Genomic DNA, 24,811 nt, shown 5'->3' on the forward strand with positions numbered 1-24,811 from the left:
CTGACGATATTCCAAGAGCTACAATTAAGAGACCACCATTACATAACAAAAGAATATTAAAACGACAATCATCCCATTAGTATAGTTAAAGCTATACCATGAAGATACACATCGATCATCTATATTTTCTTAACATTTTTTTAAATCAAATTTACAGAGATTGTGAGTTTTCCCGCTTTGTTGGATTTTGGCATTCATTTTTATACGGCCCCAGGTAGCATGGGCGTACATTATAGTCTAAGCACCCATCCGTCCATCGGTCCGTTCCGATTTATCGTGTGCTCACTTTACGGGCTACAAATCTTTATTATATCCTCTTGTGTACCAATATCATTATGAAAATTATTGCTATCGAATTTGGTGACGCTCCGATGATATTTCTCTGAAATATGGATTTGGACTTAGCATCAATTTATTTTGTGTGTCACTCTGAAAATGACCCCTGTTATGTGATAGGTACCTTAATACATTTCAGTGTCTTATAATTAGCATGATTCAATATTTATATCAAATTGTTAGCTAGGCTGCATGTTCATAATTTTTGGTAACCCTTATAATCGGTATATTAGCAAGTAATATTGTTATTACTAACTTTCAAATAACCTATGTTCACCTATACAATACAAGTAGACTTTATGTGACAATATGTGTTTATTTAACTTTAGTCTATTCATGTTTATGCTGTTAATACTATTTATTTATATATTTAAAAGTTAGGTGATTATGCTCAATGTCTTTCAGTTTTAGAACTATTTCACCTCTTTATTTGTGTTATCTTGGGGTATTATAGTAAACTTTTACCCCTTCTTTGTTACATTATAAACATATTTTATAACTTGTATTGTTGGTATGTCGTAAAAATGACGAAAGTTATCATCTGATCTGTACGATATTTATTTGCATTATTTAAATTGGTGAAACGAAGACTCCTATTGAATTTCAGCAATTTACAATAATTATTTGTAGAGTTATGGCCCTTGTTTCACTTTGTTGAATCTTGTGAACGCTGGAATGATGGAGGTTATCATTCGATCTATATGAAATTCATATGAAATTCATATGCATTATTTAAATTGGTGAAACGAAGAAGCCTGTTGAATTTCAACAATTCCCGTCAATTACTTCTAGAGTTATGACCCTTGATTTACTTTGTTGAACTTGCGAACGTTCGCATGACAAGAGTTATAATCCGATCTGTATGAAATTTATATGCATTATTTAAATTAGTAAAACGAAAAGGCCTGTAAATTACGTCCAGACTTCAGGTCCTTGTTTCAGTTTGTAGAACATAGTGATGTTGTGAACCCTCAAACCAGGAAAGTTATAATCAGATCTTTATGAAATTGTCTTGTAAATACTCCCAATTATCTACAAAAGAATAAATTATGCGACAACCCTTGTCGACCGCACGTTCGATTTAGCTGCTATGAACGTATGTTTCGTTGCCTGGCAACCTAACTCTATTTAAAGTCACATTTGTTTGACACACTATCCGAACCAGTGTCTAAAGACACATATTAATGTTATATGAATGTATATAAATGGATTTATATTAAATTATTAACAGGTTCTACATGTTTATATATTATTATTTAGTTGTTTGTGAATGTTTTTCTTTGTCCATTACAAATGGCGCTCAAAACCATAGAGTAAAAGACCTGTGTTCAATGTTGACTAATTAGGATCCCATATTGTCACGGCAAGATAACAACATCACCATTGATTGAAATGGACCAATATTGAAAATTTTATTGAATTATTGGTTTCGCTCGTTTAAGATGGTGCATTCCACAGATCCTATTTCGTTTGGTTTTTTAAAGCTGAAAATTTCGTTTTACTACACTAGGATCTGGAAGAGTTGTTATCATTGACGTGTTCTGGATGATGTGAGGGATTCGCCAATGAAACGGTCTGTTACGGCGAGTTCTTGGCCTATTGGTGTATGGAACTGTGGGTAAAACACTAGAAACGTCAACGCTGATTGATTAATCAATGCCTGACGTCATAGGGTCAAAAGTCGCTCGTTTGAACCCTGACGTGAACTCCCACTATAGCTTGTCATCTTCATGTAGTGCAGGTCATCGAAAGTATAAAAAACGAAACGAAATATAGATCTGTATTTTGATCAGATTGGTGCATTCCACTCAAACTGACTATTCTCCTCAATCATTAATTGTTCAAAATGAAATTTGTAATTATTAAGTCCAGATTTTGATATACAGGTTTATCTCTTCGATTTTTATTGAATGTTATTATTCATTCCTATGTCATTTTTATTTTAAATATTTTGGACTAACTTGCTATTTTTAAAATGTACGTATAATATCACCATGTCAATCATAATAAAATAGTTTTTAAAAGAGTTTTAATATCACGCGATCATAAAACAGTTACTTCGCTGAAGTTTCTTTGTTTTATCATTAAGCTTATGATATATTCAAAAGGCACCTTGCTATAGACTCACCTAATTGTCAAAATTTTAAAATCTATAGCCTACTTAGAGCGTCTGTTGAACTTGTAATGTTATAAATATCCATATCATTTAGCAATGAATTGACAGATCTCGCAAATTTTAACACAGCCCTTGTCTTTATAGTCCAATCATTGCAAATCGATATGTTGGGTGCTAATTTCTTATTTCTAAGCGATAGTTCAACAGGATTGATGATATTTATAGTTCTGACATTACGGCCATACGGCACGTTGAATTCCCCAATAGACCTACTATTACCTCTGAATATCGAATGTGTGGTGCGAATAAATGAAACAAAGATAAGAATGCCAGAAATTGTTTTAAAATGAACTATTGCTCTTTTAGTAGACGTAACTTGTGTCTCTTTTTTTTCTCTGAAGAATCACTAGCAAAGGCACACGGTCGGGTCGGGTCGGGTGGGGTGATTGCAAAAGTGGGTGATCGTCTTTCGCATTTTTCAGGCAATATTTATAACGGCTCGACAATCAAACTCTCTATGTGATTTTTAGAAAAAAAAATTATACACCTTCTGTGCGACCTTTTGTGCTAAAAATAGTATAAAATAGAAGTTTGCTCTGCCAGGTACCCATTCGTTCAGGTCTTGCAAAGATGTGATGCTCCACCGCAGACTAATCCTACAAATTCATACGAGAGTTACATCCCTTCGATGCGGCTATCGAACGAGCGTCCAAGTGCGATAATGCAGGACAAAGATTGAAACGCTGACCGAAATATTGTATTAATATGTATTCATTTTGCAAGGAATTAGATATATTTATAATTTTGAGCATGTCCACTTTTAATAAGAAAAATATAAGGAAAAAAAGACTACATGAATTAGTTTTATATTGATATTTTAATGATCTTGTTTTTAGCTTACACAGCATTTTATGGCAGGTATAATATTAGTGATTATTTACACAATGATAAAAATAGTATATTATTATCTTATATGTATGTACAAAAGCTGGCAACAACAGAAAGGAGTATTGTGAAAAAAGGAATAATTTATATTAAATTTCTTATTAAAAGTATTAATAAGCTAAATATTAGGCACAATCATAATAATAATACATTTAGCAATACACAAGCTTTACTAGGAAGATTAAAATATTGATGACATCTTGGATATTCATTAAAAGATTTCATGTCAGATTATTACAACATCCTGACTGAATGGCTAGGAAAATGAAAAGTAAGAGCGCTGAATTAAAAGTAAATGTCATCATGTCAGAAATTAGTTTTTTTTGTAAACTTGGGGAATATTTAACCAAACAAATAAAATAGAATAAAGAGTGTGTATTTATCTCAAAACTAAGAAGTCCAATACTAAATGTGTATTATTCATATTGGCTTTTAAATAAATGTATCTAAGCTAATTATGATATATCTATTCTGAAGGTAATATAGTAATATGCTGGTGATGATTTATATTATATACATATTTAAATGTATTTAAAGTTATGACAATGGAAGGTAGGCATAAGTTTAAATTAATAACATATTTACAAAGTATTAAATAACACATGTTATAATTCATTAAACTAAATTACAACAGGTAACTTTAATTAAATTAATTATAAAATGAATGCTTTCAACAGGAATTAAATGGATATTATATAAAGCATTTACTATGAAAACAATACATTTCTGCACATCAAACCTAGCAAGTTTTACTTTACTATAAACATTGCTCTTTCCAGATTCCCAATTTGGGAGATGTGGTGACAGTTGGTTTGGTTAAAATAATAGATGGTAAATAGTTAATAGAAGGATGAATAATGATTTAAATAGTTGTCACTTTAATAAAATATAACAAATGGTTAGAAATATTAAATGTCAACAAACCCTTACCTACCTATCGCCAAAATAGCATTCAGGAAGTAGTCACTTAATACACATTATTCATTAAGTAAGTATCACTAACTTGTAGACTGCTAATATTGAAGAATATGTATTACTTGGCTGAATACATCTACATTGTTTTAAACATGCATCTTCCTCAAAAATATACTTAATAGCATTGTAATTTAGTAGTCATTTTCTATAGATTTTGATTATTATTTTGACATTTGATCATTTAGTAGTATATATTTAAATTACTAAAGATGTTTCTTCGTCAGTGACCAATGTAGAATTTGCAGTGACTAATAGATCCAGTTTTGCAACTTCGGAATTTAAAAATCAGAATACAAGAGTATATGAAATATATTACATGTTGCTAGTATATATTATACCTATATGATTTTGAGTAATGTCTTCAGGGATCTTAAAAATTCCTATTCTCATACAAATATTATTAATATGATTTGATGACCTTATACATATGAATAGCATTCCAGAACTTATTAATTATATCAGGACAAAATTGTCCCCTACAAATTGCTATAAAAATTTGTTATAATGATCTAGATACGTATATACAGATAAAAAATACAAGCCTGTGACTTCCTTATTACATGAAAATGGATTACTTTGCAGTTTTTATGAGATTGAGGTACAATGTACAGGAATGGCCATGAACAGATTTGGTTTTGATGCAGCAAATGGTACTTTCTAAAAACAAAAGTATACAAAATGTCATAACCCTTTAGATTTTGACTAGATAACAAATACAACTTTAATAAATAGATCTACAATAGCTATAAAACTATGTCTATCTCAATTACTAAAATTATTTTGCATTAAACAAGGGCTTTAAGAGTATAACAGCAAGCTACATTGTGTAAGACCTACCAAACAAGGACAGAAAGAAATACTATACTTAAGACGAAAGCCATAAATACCACCCTTGATCTGTTTTCTAACATTCTATCAAGACTTTCTTCAGATCTTTTACTGGCCTGAATATAAAATAAAGTAATTCTCTAACATAGTTTAGTCAAGTTATTATTTTGTAATTTCTAACAAATAAGTGTCTGGTTCAGCTATTGGCAGTTAATACAACCAAAGAAAGCTATGCTTTCTAAAGAAACAGTGTATTACAATGTACATATAAAGATTGTATGAAATAGGTTTGCTGAGCCATTCGACTTTCATCCACCAAAAGTCATTATAGAAGCTAGTAAATTCAGGAATAATAAAAAGGATTATTATTCTAATCCAAATTTCTCATTATGACACTCTTTATAATAATAATATAGGCCTTACTTAACTTTAAAAGTTGAATTTTAAGTAGCAGATTTTCATTCACTAAAACTATTACTATAAAAGTTATATGGAAAATTATATTAATGGCATAACCCTTTTTTCAATGCTGCACTTTTATCTACTGATTTACCTAATCATTGTTTATTGGTTTTTTTTTTTAAAAAAAGGAATATTTTAATTCAATACCATCATAGGCACCACTGAATTATAAAGATTTAATCGAAGCTGAAGTTTCAAACAGAATATATCTCTAAAATTTCTAGTTGAAGCTCAAAGTATTTATTGCATTTATTAATATGTTTGATTCCAAATATTGTAGGCAAGTCTCTGGATTTCAAACCTTTGAGAACACTTTCATACTGATAAAGTTTTGATCACTAAGTAATTTTTCATTCTCAAAAAATATATAAAATACGAATTCAACTATACTGACTACATATAAAATACAATTATTCTAAAAATACTTTATTATTGCTTATTTATATTTATCTACATGATGTATACAGGTTTATCTATTATGTAAATCTCTTGAATATGTCACTAATAAGTAATCCATGTATCAAGAACCAAAAAAATTTTCTTCTATTTATTTTGTAAAAATTTTAATTATGGACTTGCAAGCATTTTCTATAAAACAAATTATCACTTCCAACCTTGTAAACAGACAAGCATGTATCATGTTTAAGCAGGATGCTTACAGAAATTAACAATTCAATTCGTTGTATCATGCAAAAAAATCAAACTAATTCTAAAATTAAAGAACAAAGAGTTTGATATGTATTTTCAGAATAAATTAATTTAATACATTTACTTACATATAAATAACAGAGTTGCCAGGCAACAATTTATACACACACCAGTCGGTTTTCAATCGAATTATTTCTATAATTAGCTAAAGAATACCATTAAGTTTGAAAAAAACCGCCAAAACTCCTCTGGAACTATAGAGCATTTACAAAGTTTCAGTGACAGAGGCAGTAACTCTGAGAAAATTCCCTGAATGACTCTCAATTTTAATAAGGTTTCTCTTTAAGAATATACAAACAGTCCCAGCAAGTTTGAAAAACAAATGTCAAAAACTCTGATCTGTAGAGTGTTTATTGTGGATGGATGGATGGACAGACTGACAGGTAGGGGTTACAACAATATTCTCCCATATCAAATGTGGGCGTATAAAAAGCACTCAATTGTAATTATTAAAGAAGTTAAAAATAAGAACAAAACATTTCTACAGAACTGAGTAGATTTTGAAAATACTCTTTAAGAGATTTAATTCCATTTTCATTCCACAGATTTCAAATTCTTCTACTTGTCATCCTTAGTTTCTTGTGGTTTCCATATTTGGCACGATCTTATTGTTAAATTAACTATTCCTCAAAGCACTATAATAATCACTGTCAAATTATATAAGCAACAAACATATGTTAATCTGTAAATCATCAAACAAGCTTCAACAACAAACATATTAGTTATCAGCCGGCTATTAGTCCGCCTGCGGCCGTCCATTTTCACCAGACGCAAAGAACTAAAACACGGTCAAATTTAGATACACTAAAATCAACAGGAACAAAGTATTAGTTTATGAAAGCCCTGTGTATCCCATGATTCCATTCTTAGTTTAACAGACAAACGAACGAGTCAAAGAACCGCATCACTCAACATTCATCCTACACATAGAAAAAACAAGAGAATTTTGAAAGCCCATCTGCATGAATATTGTCATCAGTTTCAAACCATGATTTCACCATCATCTTTTGTAGCGTGAGGTTTAGTCACATTTCTTGCTTCAACTGTTATTTGATTGTTACCTACTGATGAACAATCAGTGTAATCCTCTTCTACACTATCAAATGATTCTGTACGTGAATCACTTCGAGCGAAAAAGGAAGAATATTTCTTTGGTGGTCTTTTATGGGGTACTGCTGCACGTCTTTTATTAGGATATTGCAATCCTGGAGGTACAACTGAAAAAATGACGAGCCAAATCGGATTAATATTGTATATAAAAGAATAATATTTTGAGAATATCAACTAATCAAAGGTTTAGGTTTATTGGTTACAGTTACACCTCAACTATGAATTTGCTAGGCATAATTGTATCCAATTTCAACAGTTTAGGTTTAATTTTAAAGCAAGAATATAATCTGCCACTTGCTCTAATTTATTTTCAGAATACTGGTAATTTGACTAAGAGCATGCCCAAAAACAACTATGATTTCAGAACATGCAGATATTAAAGACCCAACATGCCAGAATAACAGTTAAATATAGATTTTAAGACCATACAAAACAGTTGCTTTATTTGAAAAACCATTTTGTTCCAGAAATTATTCAACTTATTGGCTTCTAACTTAGTAGTAAGTGCTGGAGGACTAAATTAAAGTTGACAACAATGTTTTCTATTGATTTCACACCACCATGTTAATAAGTCTTCAACAAATACAGTTATATTAATTCTACTATCATTTCCATACAAACCAGACCATTCTCCATGAGCGTATTATTATATCAAAAGTATTTATATGAAAATAAAACAAAATGATCTGGTTTGTGGTTTTCTTAAACAACTACAAATATCAACAAGCATCAATATTTACCTGGAAGGTCAAAGGTTACAGCATATTCTTCATAAAAATCATCTCGTTCATCCATGGGATCAAACGAGCTTTCAAATTCATCACCAGTTAACATGTCTTCATCAGAGCTACCTTGTCGGAAATCTAACATTGGTAAGGTAGATGTCAAATTTTCCCTGAAATCAACAAACAAATTTAATGACACTGTAGATTTTCTTTATTTCTCTTAAATAGTTATTTTTGTATTAACACTGAATAAAAGGAGAACAGCACAGAATGAACAGTCCATAGTCTATATCTTGCTAGCCGATGAAAATTAAAATGAATATGATCAACAGTTATTTACTACTTACCTTTCTTGATGAATAGATGCTATTTGTGCTGATAAAACTCTTTCTTCTTCTTTTAATTCTTCTACTTCTTCATCTTCTACTTCTTCACCATCAATTTTGTCTTTAATTGGTGGTAGGGGGTCATGACGAGATACTGGCCGAGACTGAAAAAAAAAAAAAAAAAAAAAAAATAGTAAAAAAAATTGTTTAATACTATTAGTACATTGACAGAAAAAAACAACAAAAATGAAATGGGGTTTAACATCCGACTGTTCTGTTTCAACTGGGCTAATGAAGACGGGCATATGCCATACAGTGTGCTATGAGGGAAATTTTGTCTGGAGAGTGGCACTAAGGCCTACTTTCATATCGAATTCCAACTGCCAGGGGATCTTTTATGTGCACCCCAATGTGTACACGGGACCTTGTTTTTTTGTCCCATTCAAATGACTAGACATCTGTCCTTGTCAGGCCCTCCGCCCTGAAACAATGTCGGAAAAAAAAACATAAAGCAAAAAAAACCCACAAACCCCAATATGTATAAATAAAAGGCTCACTTTTGGGGATCGAATACTAGCTCTAAGATATGTTAATCTATCTGTGGCTGTTTTCTCAGCAGATTCTAGAGTATTGATATCGTTAAATGTTGATTTTAATTTCTTCAATCTCTCTGTTATAATATTTTCTAAACATCTATAAATAAACAGAAGTAAACAAATAAATTACGATAAAATATTTGCAATTGATGTTAGGTAATTATTAGGCTACTATATCAAGCTTAGGTGGTTTATACATTATGCAAAAGAGTACCAGAAGCTCAACAAACTGACACAATGTAATTTTCTTTGTAATAAAAAGAATTAGATCTTTATCAAGAATTAGAATCATAGCAACTTCATCCCTATTTTGTCTGTATTACTTTATGGGTCACGATTTGGAGGCAAACCAAGGCACTGAATGGAAACTACAGATATTTATCTACACTTGCCTCAGAAGAATCCTACATATAAGATGTTCAGATCACATTCTAACTACGGAATATTAGAAAGAAAGGGGGTATAACTCATGAAAGGAAAGTGCAGAATTCTGCATATCAATCGGGTTTGTCCTCTCATGACCTCAATGTGGGCATATTAACACAAGATACGATTTTATGGATACACAATTATTGAGTTTAATACTAAGCGACGTTTCGATGAGGATACCTCTCGTCTTTATCAAGCAAATATGTTCAATTAGTTAATGCCAATCAAAGAAGAAATGTGCATTTCAAACTTACAGATTTTGTCTTGGAACTTGTTGTAAACATTCTTGCGCTTGAAATTTTTTGTTACTACGTAATAAACATGGTGCAAATATAATAGCTAAAGCTGGAGCTGACATTTTATTACTATCTTCATGCATGGCAATCCTGAAATAACAAAACATACATGCAACATCAATTATATATTCCTGAGGCAATATAACCTCCTCAACCATTACTACAACATTGACAATAGTAAAAAGGAATTTTGATATGTTATCTTTCTTTGCATTTGGGTACAGTTGCTTTTTCCATTTTGTTATTTACAACGCAAGTAACAGAAAACATGCCTTAGCATGAAAAAACACAATTCCTGGAAATGGGGTCACCATTGTCTACACTGAATATTTAACTCTCCATTCAAACCTTATTTGATGCCTATTTTTAAGGAATATAAATGTATAGACTATTCTGATTAGTCAGCAACCAAACTATCACCCATAATGAACTAATAAAAGCTTGTTGTCATTGGTTTAGGAAGATACATCAACAACTACGAAATTAAGTTTAATCCAGAGTAGCATTCAATAAAATACCCTTCCTTGTAAGCTATCAAGACAAGTTGGAAAATTTTTTGAAGGTACAATTAAATTAGCAAAAGGAAAAGTGAACCTAAATAACATGACAATTCCAATAAATCATTTCTGTCTTAATCGAGAGAACTTACCTAGACAAATGAAAGATTAAACGTTCAAAGAGATCATAGTTTGGTTTCGGGAGACCTTCTATCACATTAGATAATGTCTGTAATCTCTCTTTATCATCTTTTATTTCTGAAAAAAAAACACCCCAAAACATAAACATAAAAACTTCTATAATTTCATTCAAATATATGTTTCAATAAAATAAGATTTTCTAAAAATCTGCCTCAAAAAATATAACTGTTTACCATTATGGAAGCCACGGTGGATGAGTGAGTAAGACTCTGGCTTGCTGACCTGGAAGTCTCGGGTCTGCTCCGCATCTTGGACCACAAAGTTTCTCAGGGTTGTACGGCATGGTTTTCCCTTGACAGTGTTGTAGGATAGTGGGCCTGACATGGATAGCTGTAGCTAGTTGTTCGGATAAGGTCCCGTGTATACATTGGCATGCAAATAAAAGAACCCTTGACAGTTGGAATTTGATATAAGAGAAGGCTGTAACACCGCTGGGTGGCAAAAATTACCCTCATACCACACTGCATGGCATATGCACGTTTTGAGTAGCTCAGTAGGTGCGGAAAAGTAGGATGTTAAACCCAATTTCATTTCATCTACCATTATGTACATTTAACATTAATATTTTCTTACCAGCTGCCATGAGGAAATTATCATAGAGGTCAAAGGTCATTAAAGGTTCAGGTAGATCACGGAAGAATCGTTTAAGAACTGTTGCTAGAACATGAACTGCATAATTTTCTAGTTCCACACCACTAGCATCTGTAAATAGAAAACATAAAGTTGTGGTACATTCATATAAATCTGGAACATTTCTACTGAAACATTTCGATTAAACTAATGTACTAATTATTAATTTGCCTAGTATTCATTTCAATCAAACAACATTGCTAAATGTCAATTCTATCCAGAATTTCAGTTATTTCATTATTAAGCTTGAGCAGTGGTTCTTTAATCCTGGGAGAAAAGCACAGGATCAGGGCCCTTTGTTAGGTATGGCACCACACATACCGCCATAGCTAATTATGAGATCACAAACTCATGACCATATTGGTGACAGAATGAAGATCTAGAGCACCACCTTAACTCAAACTATTTAAAACAACATCTTAAATTAATATAACTACCGGTACTTGAAAAATCCCTAAAAAATTTCAAAACCCCAACCTATAGAAATGAAATGAAATGGGATTTAACGTCATAATTTTCTGCACCGACTGGGCTAATGAAGACGGGCATACACATGCACTGTGCTATGAGAGAAATTTTGCTCAAACTGTGCAAGCCAATGTGTATACAGGACCTCAGTTTTTTGTCATATGTGAACAATTAGACACTGTCCTTGTCAGGCCCTCCGTCCTGCACCACTGACAGTGGGAAACCATGCAGGAAGATCCTGAAGAACTTTCTCAGTCAACAACGGAAATGAACAGATGCAAGGATGCAAGGATGGACAGATTGACACAAACCCACAGGTGACAACAATATTCACCCCAATATGTGGGCATATTAACAAAAAAAATTTAATACAATTAAAATACAGATGTGACCTCATCCTTTGATGGTGGCGGATCATTATTTCAAATAATGGTACGGGCAATGTGCCAAGTGTACATTATTTATATTAGTTGATATTTTGGACCCGTGTGACATATTTCATTGCAAAGCACGTGCGAGTGTCTGTATTTTAAGTTGTTTAATGGTCTCGAGCATAATATATTGAAACAACATATTACTTAATGTCTCACTCTCGACCATTAAACTACACTTATAAATGTCATATAATTTAAACTCACTGGCATCGATATCTTGAATAAGACTTCGTACTTTAGGTGCCGATCCCGATTTTCTGTAAATACCTTCAGTAAACATTCCTTGCAATTCTATAGCACTGATTAATTTTTCAACAATAGGAGGTATCTTTTGATCTTTACCAATCATGGACTGCAATGGAACATTTAAAAATGCACCAGTGGCGCCCTGAAAATAGATGATTTTTTAAAAAAAATATAAATTTCAAACTGTGGTTAATGAACAAAATTTAAAAACTGAAACCCTTTATTCTGGAAGCTTTTTATTGGTATGTTACAAAATGAGAAGAACTTGTGTTATTTGTTTTATTAAGATAACTTTACATACAAATTATAATATTAATATTTTAGTATCATACCTTGTTTTCCAATGTACCCTTACATGAAGCACTGGACTTAGTACAACATTTCTTATGGCAAGTGTATTTACATACTGAAATAGAAAACCATACATTATTGTCTTTAAAATCTACATATATATGTATACATGTTTCAACAGAGAAAAGCTAAAAGTTAAAATCTAATGCCATCATTATGATAATTTTACATCAAGGAGCCTCAATACTCAAACATGAGACTAATATTGTATGTTAACATGATTTACTTCAAATCCACAAACTTTTCAACTTTGATCTTTTTAAAAATATCTTTAAACATTCCTAAACGAATTCATTATGGTCTGTTATCTCTTAAAGTTAGTGACTTTCCTAATATCAGACAACAATAATTAGTGTTAATTTCAACTAGCTCTAGTTTTTATTTGAAATGTGAACTTTCAATTAGAGAAATTTTACTAAAATCAATAACATCAGATGTGAAATATCGAAGTATTTGATTAGATTTGGGTATAAATATTGCCACTATACCATATTTTCCAGTGCTATGTTCTTAGAAATAACAAACTTTTATTTAAATATTTCTTTGTTTGACTTACTTTGACAAACTTGTCCTTTTTCCATAATCCATATTAAAGAGGAACACAATTCACAGAAAGTAGGAATGTTAAACTGAACCTGTAAAAACTTATGACCAAGATGATCCTGAAAAAAAAAACAACCAGAAAAACATGAACAAGTCAAATAACAATTAACTTTGTAACTATTAAAACATCATAACATGTTCTGTTCCACCATATAAAACAATCACATATTTTACATGTAAAGAGTCAAATAGAGTAGGTCTCAACATTTTTCATTAATAGGCCAAAGGAACTACAAAAAAGTTTATAATTAATAAACAATCTACTTACAACTGTACAACTATTATCTTTTTTCTTATCACGCTTGAAATGTTTTGCTTCTGTCTTTTTCTCTTCTTTCTTTTCTTTTTTCTTTGGATGGGCCTTCATGAAGCCATCAAGGAAGGCATGGAATGCATTTATTCCCATGGTAACTGGGAATGTTGCCGTTGTCCTTTCTTTAATGACTCTTGCTTTTAGAACTTGTTCAAAATTACTCAATAAATCCCTGTACTTCACACTGACTTCATCACGCTAAAGTAATCATATAATACTATTTGTAAATTAAGATTCAACAGAAAATGACTTTCAACAAATATTAGCTACATATATAATTTCATTTTGTTTCTATAGTTTTGATCTGATCGTCTACACCATACATAATGTATATTTAGACAGTTGAAATAGACTGTGTTATGCATTAGACTTGAGGGAAGAACTGAAATAGAACATATCTAACCTGCATTTCTACTCCTATTAAAGCTTTTAATTCTTTTCTAAAATCTTCTATAGCACCTTTGAAAATCTTATCAAATATTGTATAACTTCTTTTTTCACTATCTTTAAACAGTTCCATATACTGAAAAAAACATAATTTGAATACAAGGTGTATAAAATTATACTACATAGTTATTTATAAGTCTTAAAGTAGCTAAGTCTCTAACTCAATATCATCCAAAGTCTTACATGTTGAAAACACAAATTATTTGTCAATTCAAATCAACATTGATGTTGTTATCTTACCGGGAAAAGGTAGGCTTATGATATCCAATATTTAAGACAAAATAAACATTTTACCATTGGTACACGAATCGTGTACCATGGTGCGTTTCATCGTCATCTGCAACAAGTGACCAGAAAGAGCGAGGCTAGACATATTCCACAACTCATGTCATACGGCGACGCCATAACATGTCCGGAGAGCACGCGCAATAGACTGGAATAACCAGACGCTAGAAATTTCTATTCAGTTGAGACTCATGCCGTATTTCGCTGGACCTATCTGATTTGAAATTAGAGACAAAACGGAAACAATTGAACGTAAATCAGTTCATATACAATCATATTACATTATTATATGCGTTGCGGCCCATTTGGGTCAATATCTAGGTCCCAAATATTAGCGATTTAGCTCCTTTAAATCAATGTTTCCTCTTCATCATCTAATGCCATCTAAATACGCAATAATCTTCACAACAGAGCTTTATTCAAAGCTAAAAAAGTTGCTGTCATGCAAGATACGCCCACATCTTGCAAGAGATGGACAAGCTAAAAAAAAATGATTTTTTCGTACAATCAGGGGCCATAATCCAGGATGTTACGGTCCGACATGTGTCAGTATTGAAAGGAACAGAGATCTTTGGGATATAAATGTAGTTTTTAGTTTCATAAAAATCGGATAAAAATTGTCTCCTCTAGAGAGTCCATAACCTTGGAATTACATGCTTATTAGACTATTCGCGTAAAGAGGAGCAGCCATTTTGTCATAAAATTCGAACTCTACCACAATTGTGGTGTAAAAGTGAAATATTTGAACAGTGTTTAAAATCAAGCTCCAGAGGGTCCACAAGCTAACCAGCGGCTGCCAGGCAGGATACACTCACATTTTCGAGAGATGGATAGAGAACAAGCTAAAAAGAAAGTGATTTTTCCTACAATCAAGGGCCATAATTCAGGAAATTACAATTCGATATGCGCAAATATCGACAGGTACCGAGATCTTTGGGTTATAAACTTACATTTCAAGTTTCAACAAAATCGGATAAAAATTGTGACCTCTATAGGGTCCACAACTTTGATATACCATATTTTTAAGCTATTTGAGAACGAGGGGCGGCCACTTTTCTGTCAGTTTTGGGCCGATTTTTACGAAATTCATATTTAGCCGTCTTTAGGGTGTAACGGTGATATAATAATACGTTTTTTTAAATCGGATAAAATTTATGACCTCTATAGGGTCCACAAGCTAAAAACGCGATTTTTCGTACAATCAGGGGCCATAATTCAGGAACTTACGTTCCGATATGCGCAAATATCGAAAGGAACCGAAATCTTTGGGTTATAAGCATACATTTTAAGTTTAAACCAAATCGAATAAAAATTGTGACCTCTACAGTGTTCACAAGCTAAAAACGTGATTTTTCAGACAATCAGGGGCCATAATCCATGAAGTTACAGTCCGATACATGCCAATATCGAAAGGAACCGAGATCTTAGGGTGATAACCCTATATTTCAAGTTTCGTTGAAATCAGATAAAAATTGTGACCTGTAGACTGTTCACAAACAATTGTGGACGGACGTCTGGACGGCCGGACGGACGGACAGGGGCGACGACAATATACGTCCACATTAAAATGTGGGCGTATAAAAACATGATCAGGGGCCATCAATAAGTTACGGTCCGATACATGCCAATATTGAAATGAACCAAGATCTTTGGGATATGAACCACCTATTTCGGGCCAACGACAATATACTTCCACATGAAAATGTGGGCACATAAAATTAGATTATGTTTAGAGGATTATTAGATACAGATTTGGAAAAGCAAACCTTTCTCATAGTAAAACATACTTGATATATCAAATAAGGAAAATTTCTTCCAACCTTGACATGCATAACTTCAAATTATGATTTTTATTCATCTAAAATTATATCTTCATTATCCTATATCTTTGGAAAAAAAGCTTTTGCAAAAACTTGTCATTGAATGAATGTCTAAATTAACATCACACAATCCCATATGTAATGTCATCGCAAGAAAGTGCTATTGTCAGGTGTGAATATTAAGAAGTATTTATTTCTGAGAAGCCCTTAGTGAAATGAAATGAAACAATAACAAATATATTGAAATAATTACTTCACAAAGGGTAGGAATTTCACTAGGTTTTACAGCTCTATGTCTAACTATGTAAAAAGGCTTGTGATGGAATGCTAACATCAATGAGCGAATATGCAGTAATCTCTTAGGCTATTTTTATCCCTCACAATTTAACTATTAAACTAACAGTCTATAATAATCTAGTACTTTTCACAACCCAGAATAAGAATTTTATTTTTTTTTATAAAGAAATTTTATTCACATGAAAGGATTGAGGAACAGGCCAGGCCTATATTATTACCTCTCTCCTAAGAATCAACAAAATATATAATGTGTTTAATAGAATTGTTGAGTTATAATTCTGAAGTAATCCATACTAATATATCATAGACTGTTCAAACTTACCTTTTTACCCACAAATTCATCCAATGCTATAACATCCTGGATATCTCGGATAACGAGATCAGCTGCATACTGCCATTGTGATGTACTGTTTATACTCATACTACTCTGTTGTGCTTCTTGCTGTTGCTTTTGTTTCTGAGATTGTCTATGATTCTTGCGTTTCTTCTTTCCATCTTGTTGACGCCATCCATGTTTGATATCATTGGCTAAGAATTCATCTTTTTTCCCTGGTGATCGTGGGGGTGGAGGAACTTTGTTCGGTATTGGAGGAAGAACAGATACTCCCACTGTAATAATATAGAAATAAAATTATACTATGGAAAAATAAAAGAAACTCTACAGAAATTAAGAGACCATAAAATTAATACTAATTGAGCAGAATTCATTTTGCAACTCAGCTCAATGTGAATACCTCAGGACAGCTATCTAAATGAAAACATATAACACTGGATCAGTGATACCATCCATTATTGGACACAGGATCAGACAATAAAAGAAGAAGAGCCGATACTAACAACTAGTCAATTGATGAATTGAACAAAATAAGAAGTCAAACATCCTACCCAATACTCTACCTCATGCACAATATCTTCAATATATGTTTTTATATTTCAGATAGTAATATGAAATCCTATTCCTTTGGTTGACCCAAAAACAACCAGAAATCCTTACAAATTGTGTATTTGAGGAATGCATATCTGCTGAATAATTAACTGATGACTACGACTTGTTTGTAAATTATCAGTCGACAAGGCATGAACCATGTGGCATGTAGAAGGTCGACAGAGGATCAACCCATCATGCACAGAACTTAAGACGTTTAGAACAATATGGCCATATAATAATATCCTAATACAAATAGATGTCTTAGTAAAGTAAATAACATACTGTCAGAAGATGCACTCATTTATCCAAATGTCTGAATACAATTTGAATGTATGTATATATCCAAAAGTTAGATGTTTTGATGTCTAATAACAATGATCAGCATGTATTTATCCAAATGTTTGAATACAATTTTAAGTTGAATTCTCTATTAACAACCATTAGCATGTATTTATCCCAATGTTAGACGGTTTGAAGTCTAATAGCAATGATCAGCATGTATCTATCCAAACTCCAGACGTTTTGAAGATAAAGTGTTCAATAATAATGATGAGCATGTATTTATCTAAACTCTAGACGTTTTGATGTTAAAGTGTCTTCTAACAACGATCGACTTGGTTTATATACCACCTAATCTACCGACGGAATATGTTTCTGACGCTACAAAAGCGCTCATACTACTTGTTTACGATATTAAGCTGACATCACAAGCATTTTCATAATGTAATTAACTAAATTGTCGGAATGAGATTAGCCAATGAAAGTAAAGCCATACACAAAGACCACAACAACACCAAAATGTACTCAAAGATATCCAGAACAATCTTATTAAGAACAATTTTTTGAACCTAGAACCAACACAATATTTGCCATTAAATTTAACCATTTAATTTGCAAGCTAACATCTACCAAAAAAATAATTCTTACATTCAAATTCTCCACATAACTTCTGTAACTGCTACCGCTCTGATAGTTGATGGTTTATCATACTAATAGAGTTTGCATTACTGGTATTTCCTTTCCATTATTTAATTATCATTGCCTGCCAGAGGCTATTATTTCTACTATACATCTACTGACATCAACAATACACTGACTACAACATATTGTTTTTTTCCAAAAGGATGTCATGTCCATATTAATGACATCATCAAAATAAGATTAAGATAATACCATTAGACTTGAAGACCACCAACGCCATATGTTTCCCTTGAGGACAAGGATTATGATACAATGTGCCTTTTTTAGCTTCCACTTCATTCATCACAAGAGTCAACTATAAGAGCTGGTGGCCAAAATGCATCATTGCAGATGGACAAAAGCATAGATTTTCTAGACAAACTTTACTTGGCCATGCAATTATATTGTGTCACACTTTTCACTTCGGCCTAATTAATTATGACATCTAAATTGTATTGTGAAAGTGTATCTAAGACCACTGAATGTGATTTACGTCAGAAGATGTCTTTAAGACATTTAAATGTTATCTTTATTGATATATTAAACATGCTAGACACCTTTACAACATTAAAACATGCAACCTAAAAAGGAAAGGATAGCATAATTCTTGTCTGGAAACTATCTAAAAACTATCAGCTCATTTATGGTTAAACAAACTGTAAAATATGCCATTTCTTAATTCAATAAAATCAAATTGTTGGAAGAATCACCCCAGCAAGTTCATTTTGTCCAAGCTATAAGAGAGAAGTTGAGTGTAACATCCACTCAACAAAAACTAGGTCATTTTGGGACTAACATTTGGTACAATCTTATTTCAATAATTTGCTTGCACGTAGGGCCTTTAGTAGTGGGAGGGAAACAAAGAAACCCCATGAGGTTAGGTAGGTGACCCTACTCCTTGGAATTGTCACATGCAAGTGTGAGTTGGAAATCACTCCACTTGCCTCAATGACACCTTATCATCTATGGCATATGTAAAAGATCATTGGGCCACCCAATCTTCCGTCCAAGCTATTGTTATTATTTAGTCATCAGTCTATTTTTTCTACATCTATGTACACATATCATGCAAACTGTTAAAACCATGGTTAAAACTATAACACCTACAGGAATCAAATTTAATTTTTCATTTTGATAAAATCTCAGTTTAATGAGACTACTGATTAATGGAATATATTAGTAATGGGAGATTATCATGTTAAGAACATTGACTGAATCATGTAGAATAATCTTACTTCCATAGATAGCATAACGAAAATTTCCATCTGAAATAAACCCAGTAATCTATATTGGACAAAACAAAGTTTTCATATTTCAAAATTTCTAATTGTTTTATACTACATTTGATTCAAGCGAGTTGTCAAAATCCAGTGAGAGCTGGTCATAGAAGAAGATTTCTCAAAGTGGACTGCAGTAACAGGTACTCAGTAAAGCTAGGGTAAGTATATCGAGGCAGCCCCTGCTCCAATCACAATATTTATTAGGAACACCATGGACCAAATACAGATACAGTCCATGCTAATACACAAATGTCTGGTAACCATTTTTTTTTTTAAACTTTTACAGAATCATTTTGTGCATGGGATACTCTTATATATGGGGGTGGGCTGTTATAATGAGAATAAATCTGTAAAATCAACTTACAATCTTGAGGACGTTTAGTATTTTGTGCTTGTTCATCCTCTTCATCACTATCCGGTGCATCTTTTTTCTTTCGACCTACAGATTAAAAATCAAGATTTAAACAACAGACTTTTTTTCCTTGTTCCATCATCCTGATAAATATCACATATTGTATTTCTAATTAATCGATGGAAATTAAAATACACTTCTTCTGAACAAAAATGTTTTTGAAGATGTTAAATGAAAAAAAAAACATATCATGTTTTCATAAATACTTTGTTTAGGTAAAATAATTTACTTTATTTATAATTTATAATATTTGAAAAACCAAACTTGGTGGAAGATAAAAACAATGTATAATAAGGTATGATAAAAACAATGTATGATAAATCAAATAGGTAGTAATTCATGCATTCATAATATATACATGTCTTCAATTTATATATATATATATATATATATTTGTTAGTTAATATGGAAATTGTCAGAGCTTGTAGTACTAATTTCATTGAACAAAAGACTGAAGTAAAAATTACTTTTAGCAGGAATAATACTTTGCTTTGAAATGATAGATTTAGAGCATAAACAGTCAGACAATGATAGGTTATCTTTTTACAATATATGAGTAAGTTTTCAAGAGATCAAATATTCAGAAATATTTGGGAAAAAAGTACAAGAAGATTACAAAATATCATTTCTAATTGTTCATTCTATTTGCACCATGCAACTTGAAATACTGAATCATTCCGGACTTACGGCTGACACTGCGTTTTAAAGACAAATGTCGAATCAAATAATAAGAAGTACCACAAGCTCCAACTTCTTTAAAATCTAGGAAATGTTTATGAGAGGTAACTAATTAAAATTTCTATCACAAACTACTCTAAAGGGGTAGAGAAATCGTTGGATTTGCTTCTGTTATTCATTTGAATGAATAACGTGGCAACAGCAATGATCCCTTTCTTCCCACTATTACTTAGGCAAGTGTGGACATGGCTGTCCAGGAACTTGGGAATAGCAGGGACTTTGGGAACATTTCACCGACTACATAAATTTGTATTTTGGAGAAAAAGTAACACAGAGCTTCAGATAGTTCTACATGATTCAAAGAGTTTCCATACAGAATTAATCCATCTGATTTACTCAAATATATCTTTGATGATTTCATACCAATAAGCCAAATACTGTAAGCACAGTAATTGCAAAATGCTAACTAAACCCAAATTGTGGATTGACATTCATCAAACAGGAATGGAATTTTAGTAGGAAATAAATGTGCCCAGATTTGCACCGCCGATTAGCATCTTTAGCATTCAAAAATGTACCGAATAATGTCATGCTTAACAGTAAAAATTCAGCCTTTGTAATGTAATCTAAAGTAGTTTTAAATGTACATATTCAATAAGGTGAAATAAATGAATATCAATACATGTCTAAGTGGCCAATACATATAACTCAGTCGCACAGTCTGACTATGTTATTTTTTCTTTCGCAATAAAAGCAGGATTTTGATATTGTCAGCTTTTTAAACAAAGAAGACATTCAAAACACAATGAAATTGATGAAGATTTATCTAAAATTCGATACTAACCTCCTAACATTTTCTTAAGTGCAGCTTTCATTGGACTCTTCTCCTTCTGTGTTTCACTTTTATCAGGTTCTTGCAGTTTATTCTGCATTTTTTCCACTGCTGCTGCATGTCCACTTGCAGCTCTTATTGCTTCTGCCCGTTGTTCTGGAGAAAGTACATGTACAATGTTTGGTCCAGAATTGGTAGGGCTTGGAGATGGTTCCTGCAATTACATATTATAACATATATGATCTACCATATACAGTATTTATAATATTATTATTGATGAAATTAATGTACCAATATTATTACAAATAATACAGATTTGAAATGTTCAAAGCATGTTATGTTTTTTTTTCTGTAAACATTACATATACATGTACTGTTAAACATATTTATTATCATTACAAAAGCAGACAACAAGATCAGAACTAGATCACAGTACTGTAAGTGAGATATCGATATTACTGAAAATATATTTTGAAATTATTCCTCATTTCACAAACATAAGCCCCAAAAAAATAAAGAAACCAACCAGAAGCAATTGGACAAGGATGCAAAAATCACAATATTCAATATGCAACTATACCAGTCATATTCTAAAAATTATCAGAATACCAATTAATACAGTCCAGTGTCTTATTTCATTTCATTTCCAATTCCATTGCTTTATCATTCATGTCTATACCGAAATTCAGTTTTGTTTTGCTAATTTCTATTATATATGTAGAATATATCTAAAAGCAGGACACACATAATATCAACAATTTTTTTTTTTTTTTTAAATTACAACTACAACCCGAAACAATGGCATGTTAGTTCAAGACTACTAATTCTTTGATTATCTTTATGGTTAGGGTTTTTAAAATACTGGTAGGTAAAGCAATAAACTACATCTTAAGATCAGTGTATTTTGACATATTACAACCAACTTCCTACAATTATGTTCGCGTATGACAAGTCAAATGTGTAAAATACTGTCAATTAGAAAGCATTGATTATCTGTGTGAATCTGTTAATTATAATTTATTATTATCTTGCAGAATTTGGATATTTTGATATTTTCTATGAGCCAATTCTGTCCCTCATTTTTTAAAGGACAGCAGTGATAGGGAGAACTAAAAACATTCAACTGGTATTTAATTTATTGACTCGAAATTGACATTGAGAGGAAACTTAAGTATACAGCATGGCTGATGTAGCATAGATTGTACATGGCTTATTAACCTTGAAGCCAATTATGCTTTCTTATCAATTTAATAAATATAGAAATATTAAACTGTTTCATCCCATTTATAGACAAAATAGATCAGACATGATTACTAAAGGTAAATATTATATATCGTATTAAAATAGGCTTTTAACCAATTGGTTACAAAGAATTGATAAAACATTACTAACCAATGGCATGTTATCTTTAAAATTTATATCTGTTCTCTCCATCTAATTAAATGAATTTAAAGATTCTAAATATACATGTTTTATGAAATCAAAAGTTAGTCTTAAAAGATTTTTTGTCATACCCTGAAACATATGCCGAGCGCAGCTAAGTCACATGGGAAGTCTACAAAGTTTGTTGCAATATGATTCTTTAAGTAAATTTTAATGCAAAATCTTTATACTGTAAAATATCTACAACAAAAGCTTGGGCAATAATGAATTTGATAGGCTAATCACATCACTAGTATGAACCATGCATATAGTAGATATCAAGCAGATTTAATCACTGTTGACCCTACAAAGTGAGCAAGGGAAATACTTCTATAAACAATTAATGGAAATTTGGTAGGCTGTTTTGTCTCACTCATGAAAACATAAATGTTCGAACAACTGGAGCATAAAATGATCAAGGGCAATAACTTAGTTTTCAATTCTTCATTGTAAATACTATATATCATGTTTATTAGATGATATAAATAGTTTGTAAAAGGTTGACGAGAAATTGTGGAGAATGGACGGCTGTACAGGGGTGACGGCAATATACAATCACATTTATGGGCGTAAATACAAGTTATAAGAGATTTAGAGAATAATTAGTATATTAATAAATCCATGTATAGGCCTACTGTTAACTACAGGAATATTTCTATATTACCTATTTATAAAAATGGGCCATATAAACTTTATTTTGAAAAAAGACTGCTGATAAGAATTAAAGATACATTATGGGAGATAAGATAAAGAGATGGCAGTTCTCGCTATATAATAGTTAAAAACTAGATAGTGTAATGGTAATTTGCTGAAAATTTCAGTCAAATTGATCCACTATGAGCCGAGAAAGAAGCCGGTGAAATTTTTGCATAGCCTCGGTTATCATTACTAAAATCATTAATATAAACAGCATAGTCTCGATTATCCACTTTTTCTGGCTGTTAGCGACATATAGGAATCTAATCCAGCCTACATCGAAGGCTAGCCTTGACATCGAGAGTTTATTATGGTCTGGATAAGTTAATTAATGTCTAATTGATAATTTAGATAACATTTCAGGCCTAAGAAAGAGTTGTAATAGGCAGATTTTGCTCTTGCATAATGCATGTTTAATCAGTGTCTAAGTCTTCTTTACGCTTTCAAAGTTAAATGTTCAAGAATATGTATTCACTTTGGTGCATAATACTCATTTACTATGGAATCTACTTAGGACAATAAATTACTGTATATAATAATGTAATACGTGGTGTACAAAAGCAGAGAATACAGTGGATGTGTAAACATTTGAAATATACATAGGCCAATCATTTATTCTGCACAGCATACAAATGACAACAATTGAACATTCACCCTTCGAACTTTGAGTTAATCAAAATGTTTCTACACTTTTAAGATATAGTCTAAAGAATTTTGGATAGTGTATTATGTATCAATGGTATGTAGATACATTAGTTAGAACAAATTTGTATGGTTGGCAGCAGGTCCTTCGTTATAATAGAATTGTGGTTCTGCCTAGAAGCCGACCTGAGAATTGGGACATCTATGAGTTTTGAAAAGTTTAATATGACTTTTTTTTAATAAATTAATCTTCATGGAATTGAGATTTACTTCTATCCCAAATAACAGTTTACATTTTAAATCAAACTTTCTATACTTTTGTGTATGCACTTTTCGAATATTGGAATAAGATATCAAATTAATTCAAACAATCAAACAATAGAATTAACAAACACAGAAACTATATTATAAATGAACTAATATATATTATAAAACTAATAACATGCTGTAGGTTATACAGAAAATAAACCAATTAACTTTATAAGCCACATAATAATAATAATAATAAATACAGTGA

The 24,811-nt window shown here is 31.6% G+C and overlaps 1 protein-coding gene across 5 annotated transcripts in view; it reads right to left on the reverse strand.

Annotated features, from left to right (window-relative positions):
* Positions 1-3,310: 3,310 nt before the first annotated feature.
* Positions 3,311-24,811, reverse strand: part of LOC126818772 (unconventional myosin-IXa) — a 79,396-nt gene continuing 57,895 nt past the window's right edge. For 2 of the 5 annotated variants that reach the window (XM_056100314.1, XM_056100317.1), the window contains 18 exons: positions 22,927-22,968; positions 21,547-21,748; positions 20,712-20,786; positions 19,977-20,051; positions 19,568-19,597; positions 16,767-17,053; positions 13,999-14,118; positions 13,551-13,793; positions 13,236-13,341; positions 12,661-12,734; positions 12,287-12,470; positions 11,124-11,252; positions 10,502-10,607; positions 9,811-9,942; positions 9,089-9,224; positions 8,553-8,695; positions 8,221-8,375; positions 3,311-7,587 (listed from right to left, as the gene is read on the reverse strand). In XM_056100314.1, the coding sequence (XP_055956289.1) occupies positions 7,352-7,587; positions 8,221-8,375; positions 8,553-8,695; positions 9,089-9,224; positions 9,811-9,942; positions 10,502-10,607; positions 11,124-11,252; positions 12,287-12,470; positions 12,661-12,734; positions 13,236-13,341; positions 13,551-13,793; positions 13,999-14,118; positions 16,767-17,053; positions 19,568-19,597; positions 19,977-20,051; positions 20,712-20,786; positions 21,547-21,748; positions 22,927-22,968 (2,475 nt within the window). In that variant the 3' untranslated portion in view covers positions 3,311-7,351. The remainder of the gene's footprint in view (positions 7,588-8,220; positions 8,376-8,552; positions 8,696-9,088; positions 9,225-9,810; positions 9,943-10,501; positions 10,608-11,123; positions 11,253-12,286; positions 12,471-12,660; positions 12,735-13,235; positions 13,342-13,550; positions 13,794-13,998; positions 14,119-16,766; positions 17,054-19,567; positions 19,598-19,976; positions 20,052-20,711; positions 20,787-21,546; positions 21,749-22,926; positions 22,969-24,811) is intronic. The other 3 variants (XM_056100316.1, XM_056100313.1, XM_056100315.1) reach the window with 2 other exon arrangements.

This window comes from Patella vulgata, chromosome 4, assembly GCF_932274485.2.
Source record: "Patella vulgata chromosome 4, xgPatVulg1.2, whole genome shotgun sequence".
NCBI classification, from domain to species: domain Eukaryota; kingdom Metazoa; phylum Mollusca; class Gastropoda; family Patellidae; genus Patella; species Patella vulgata.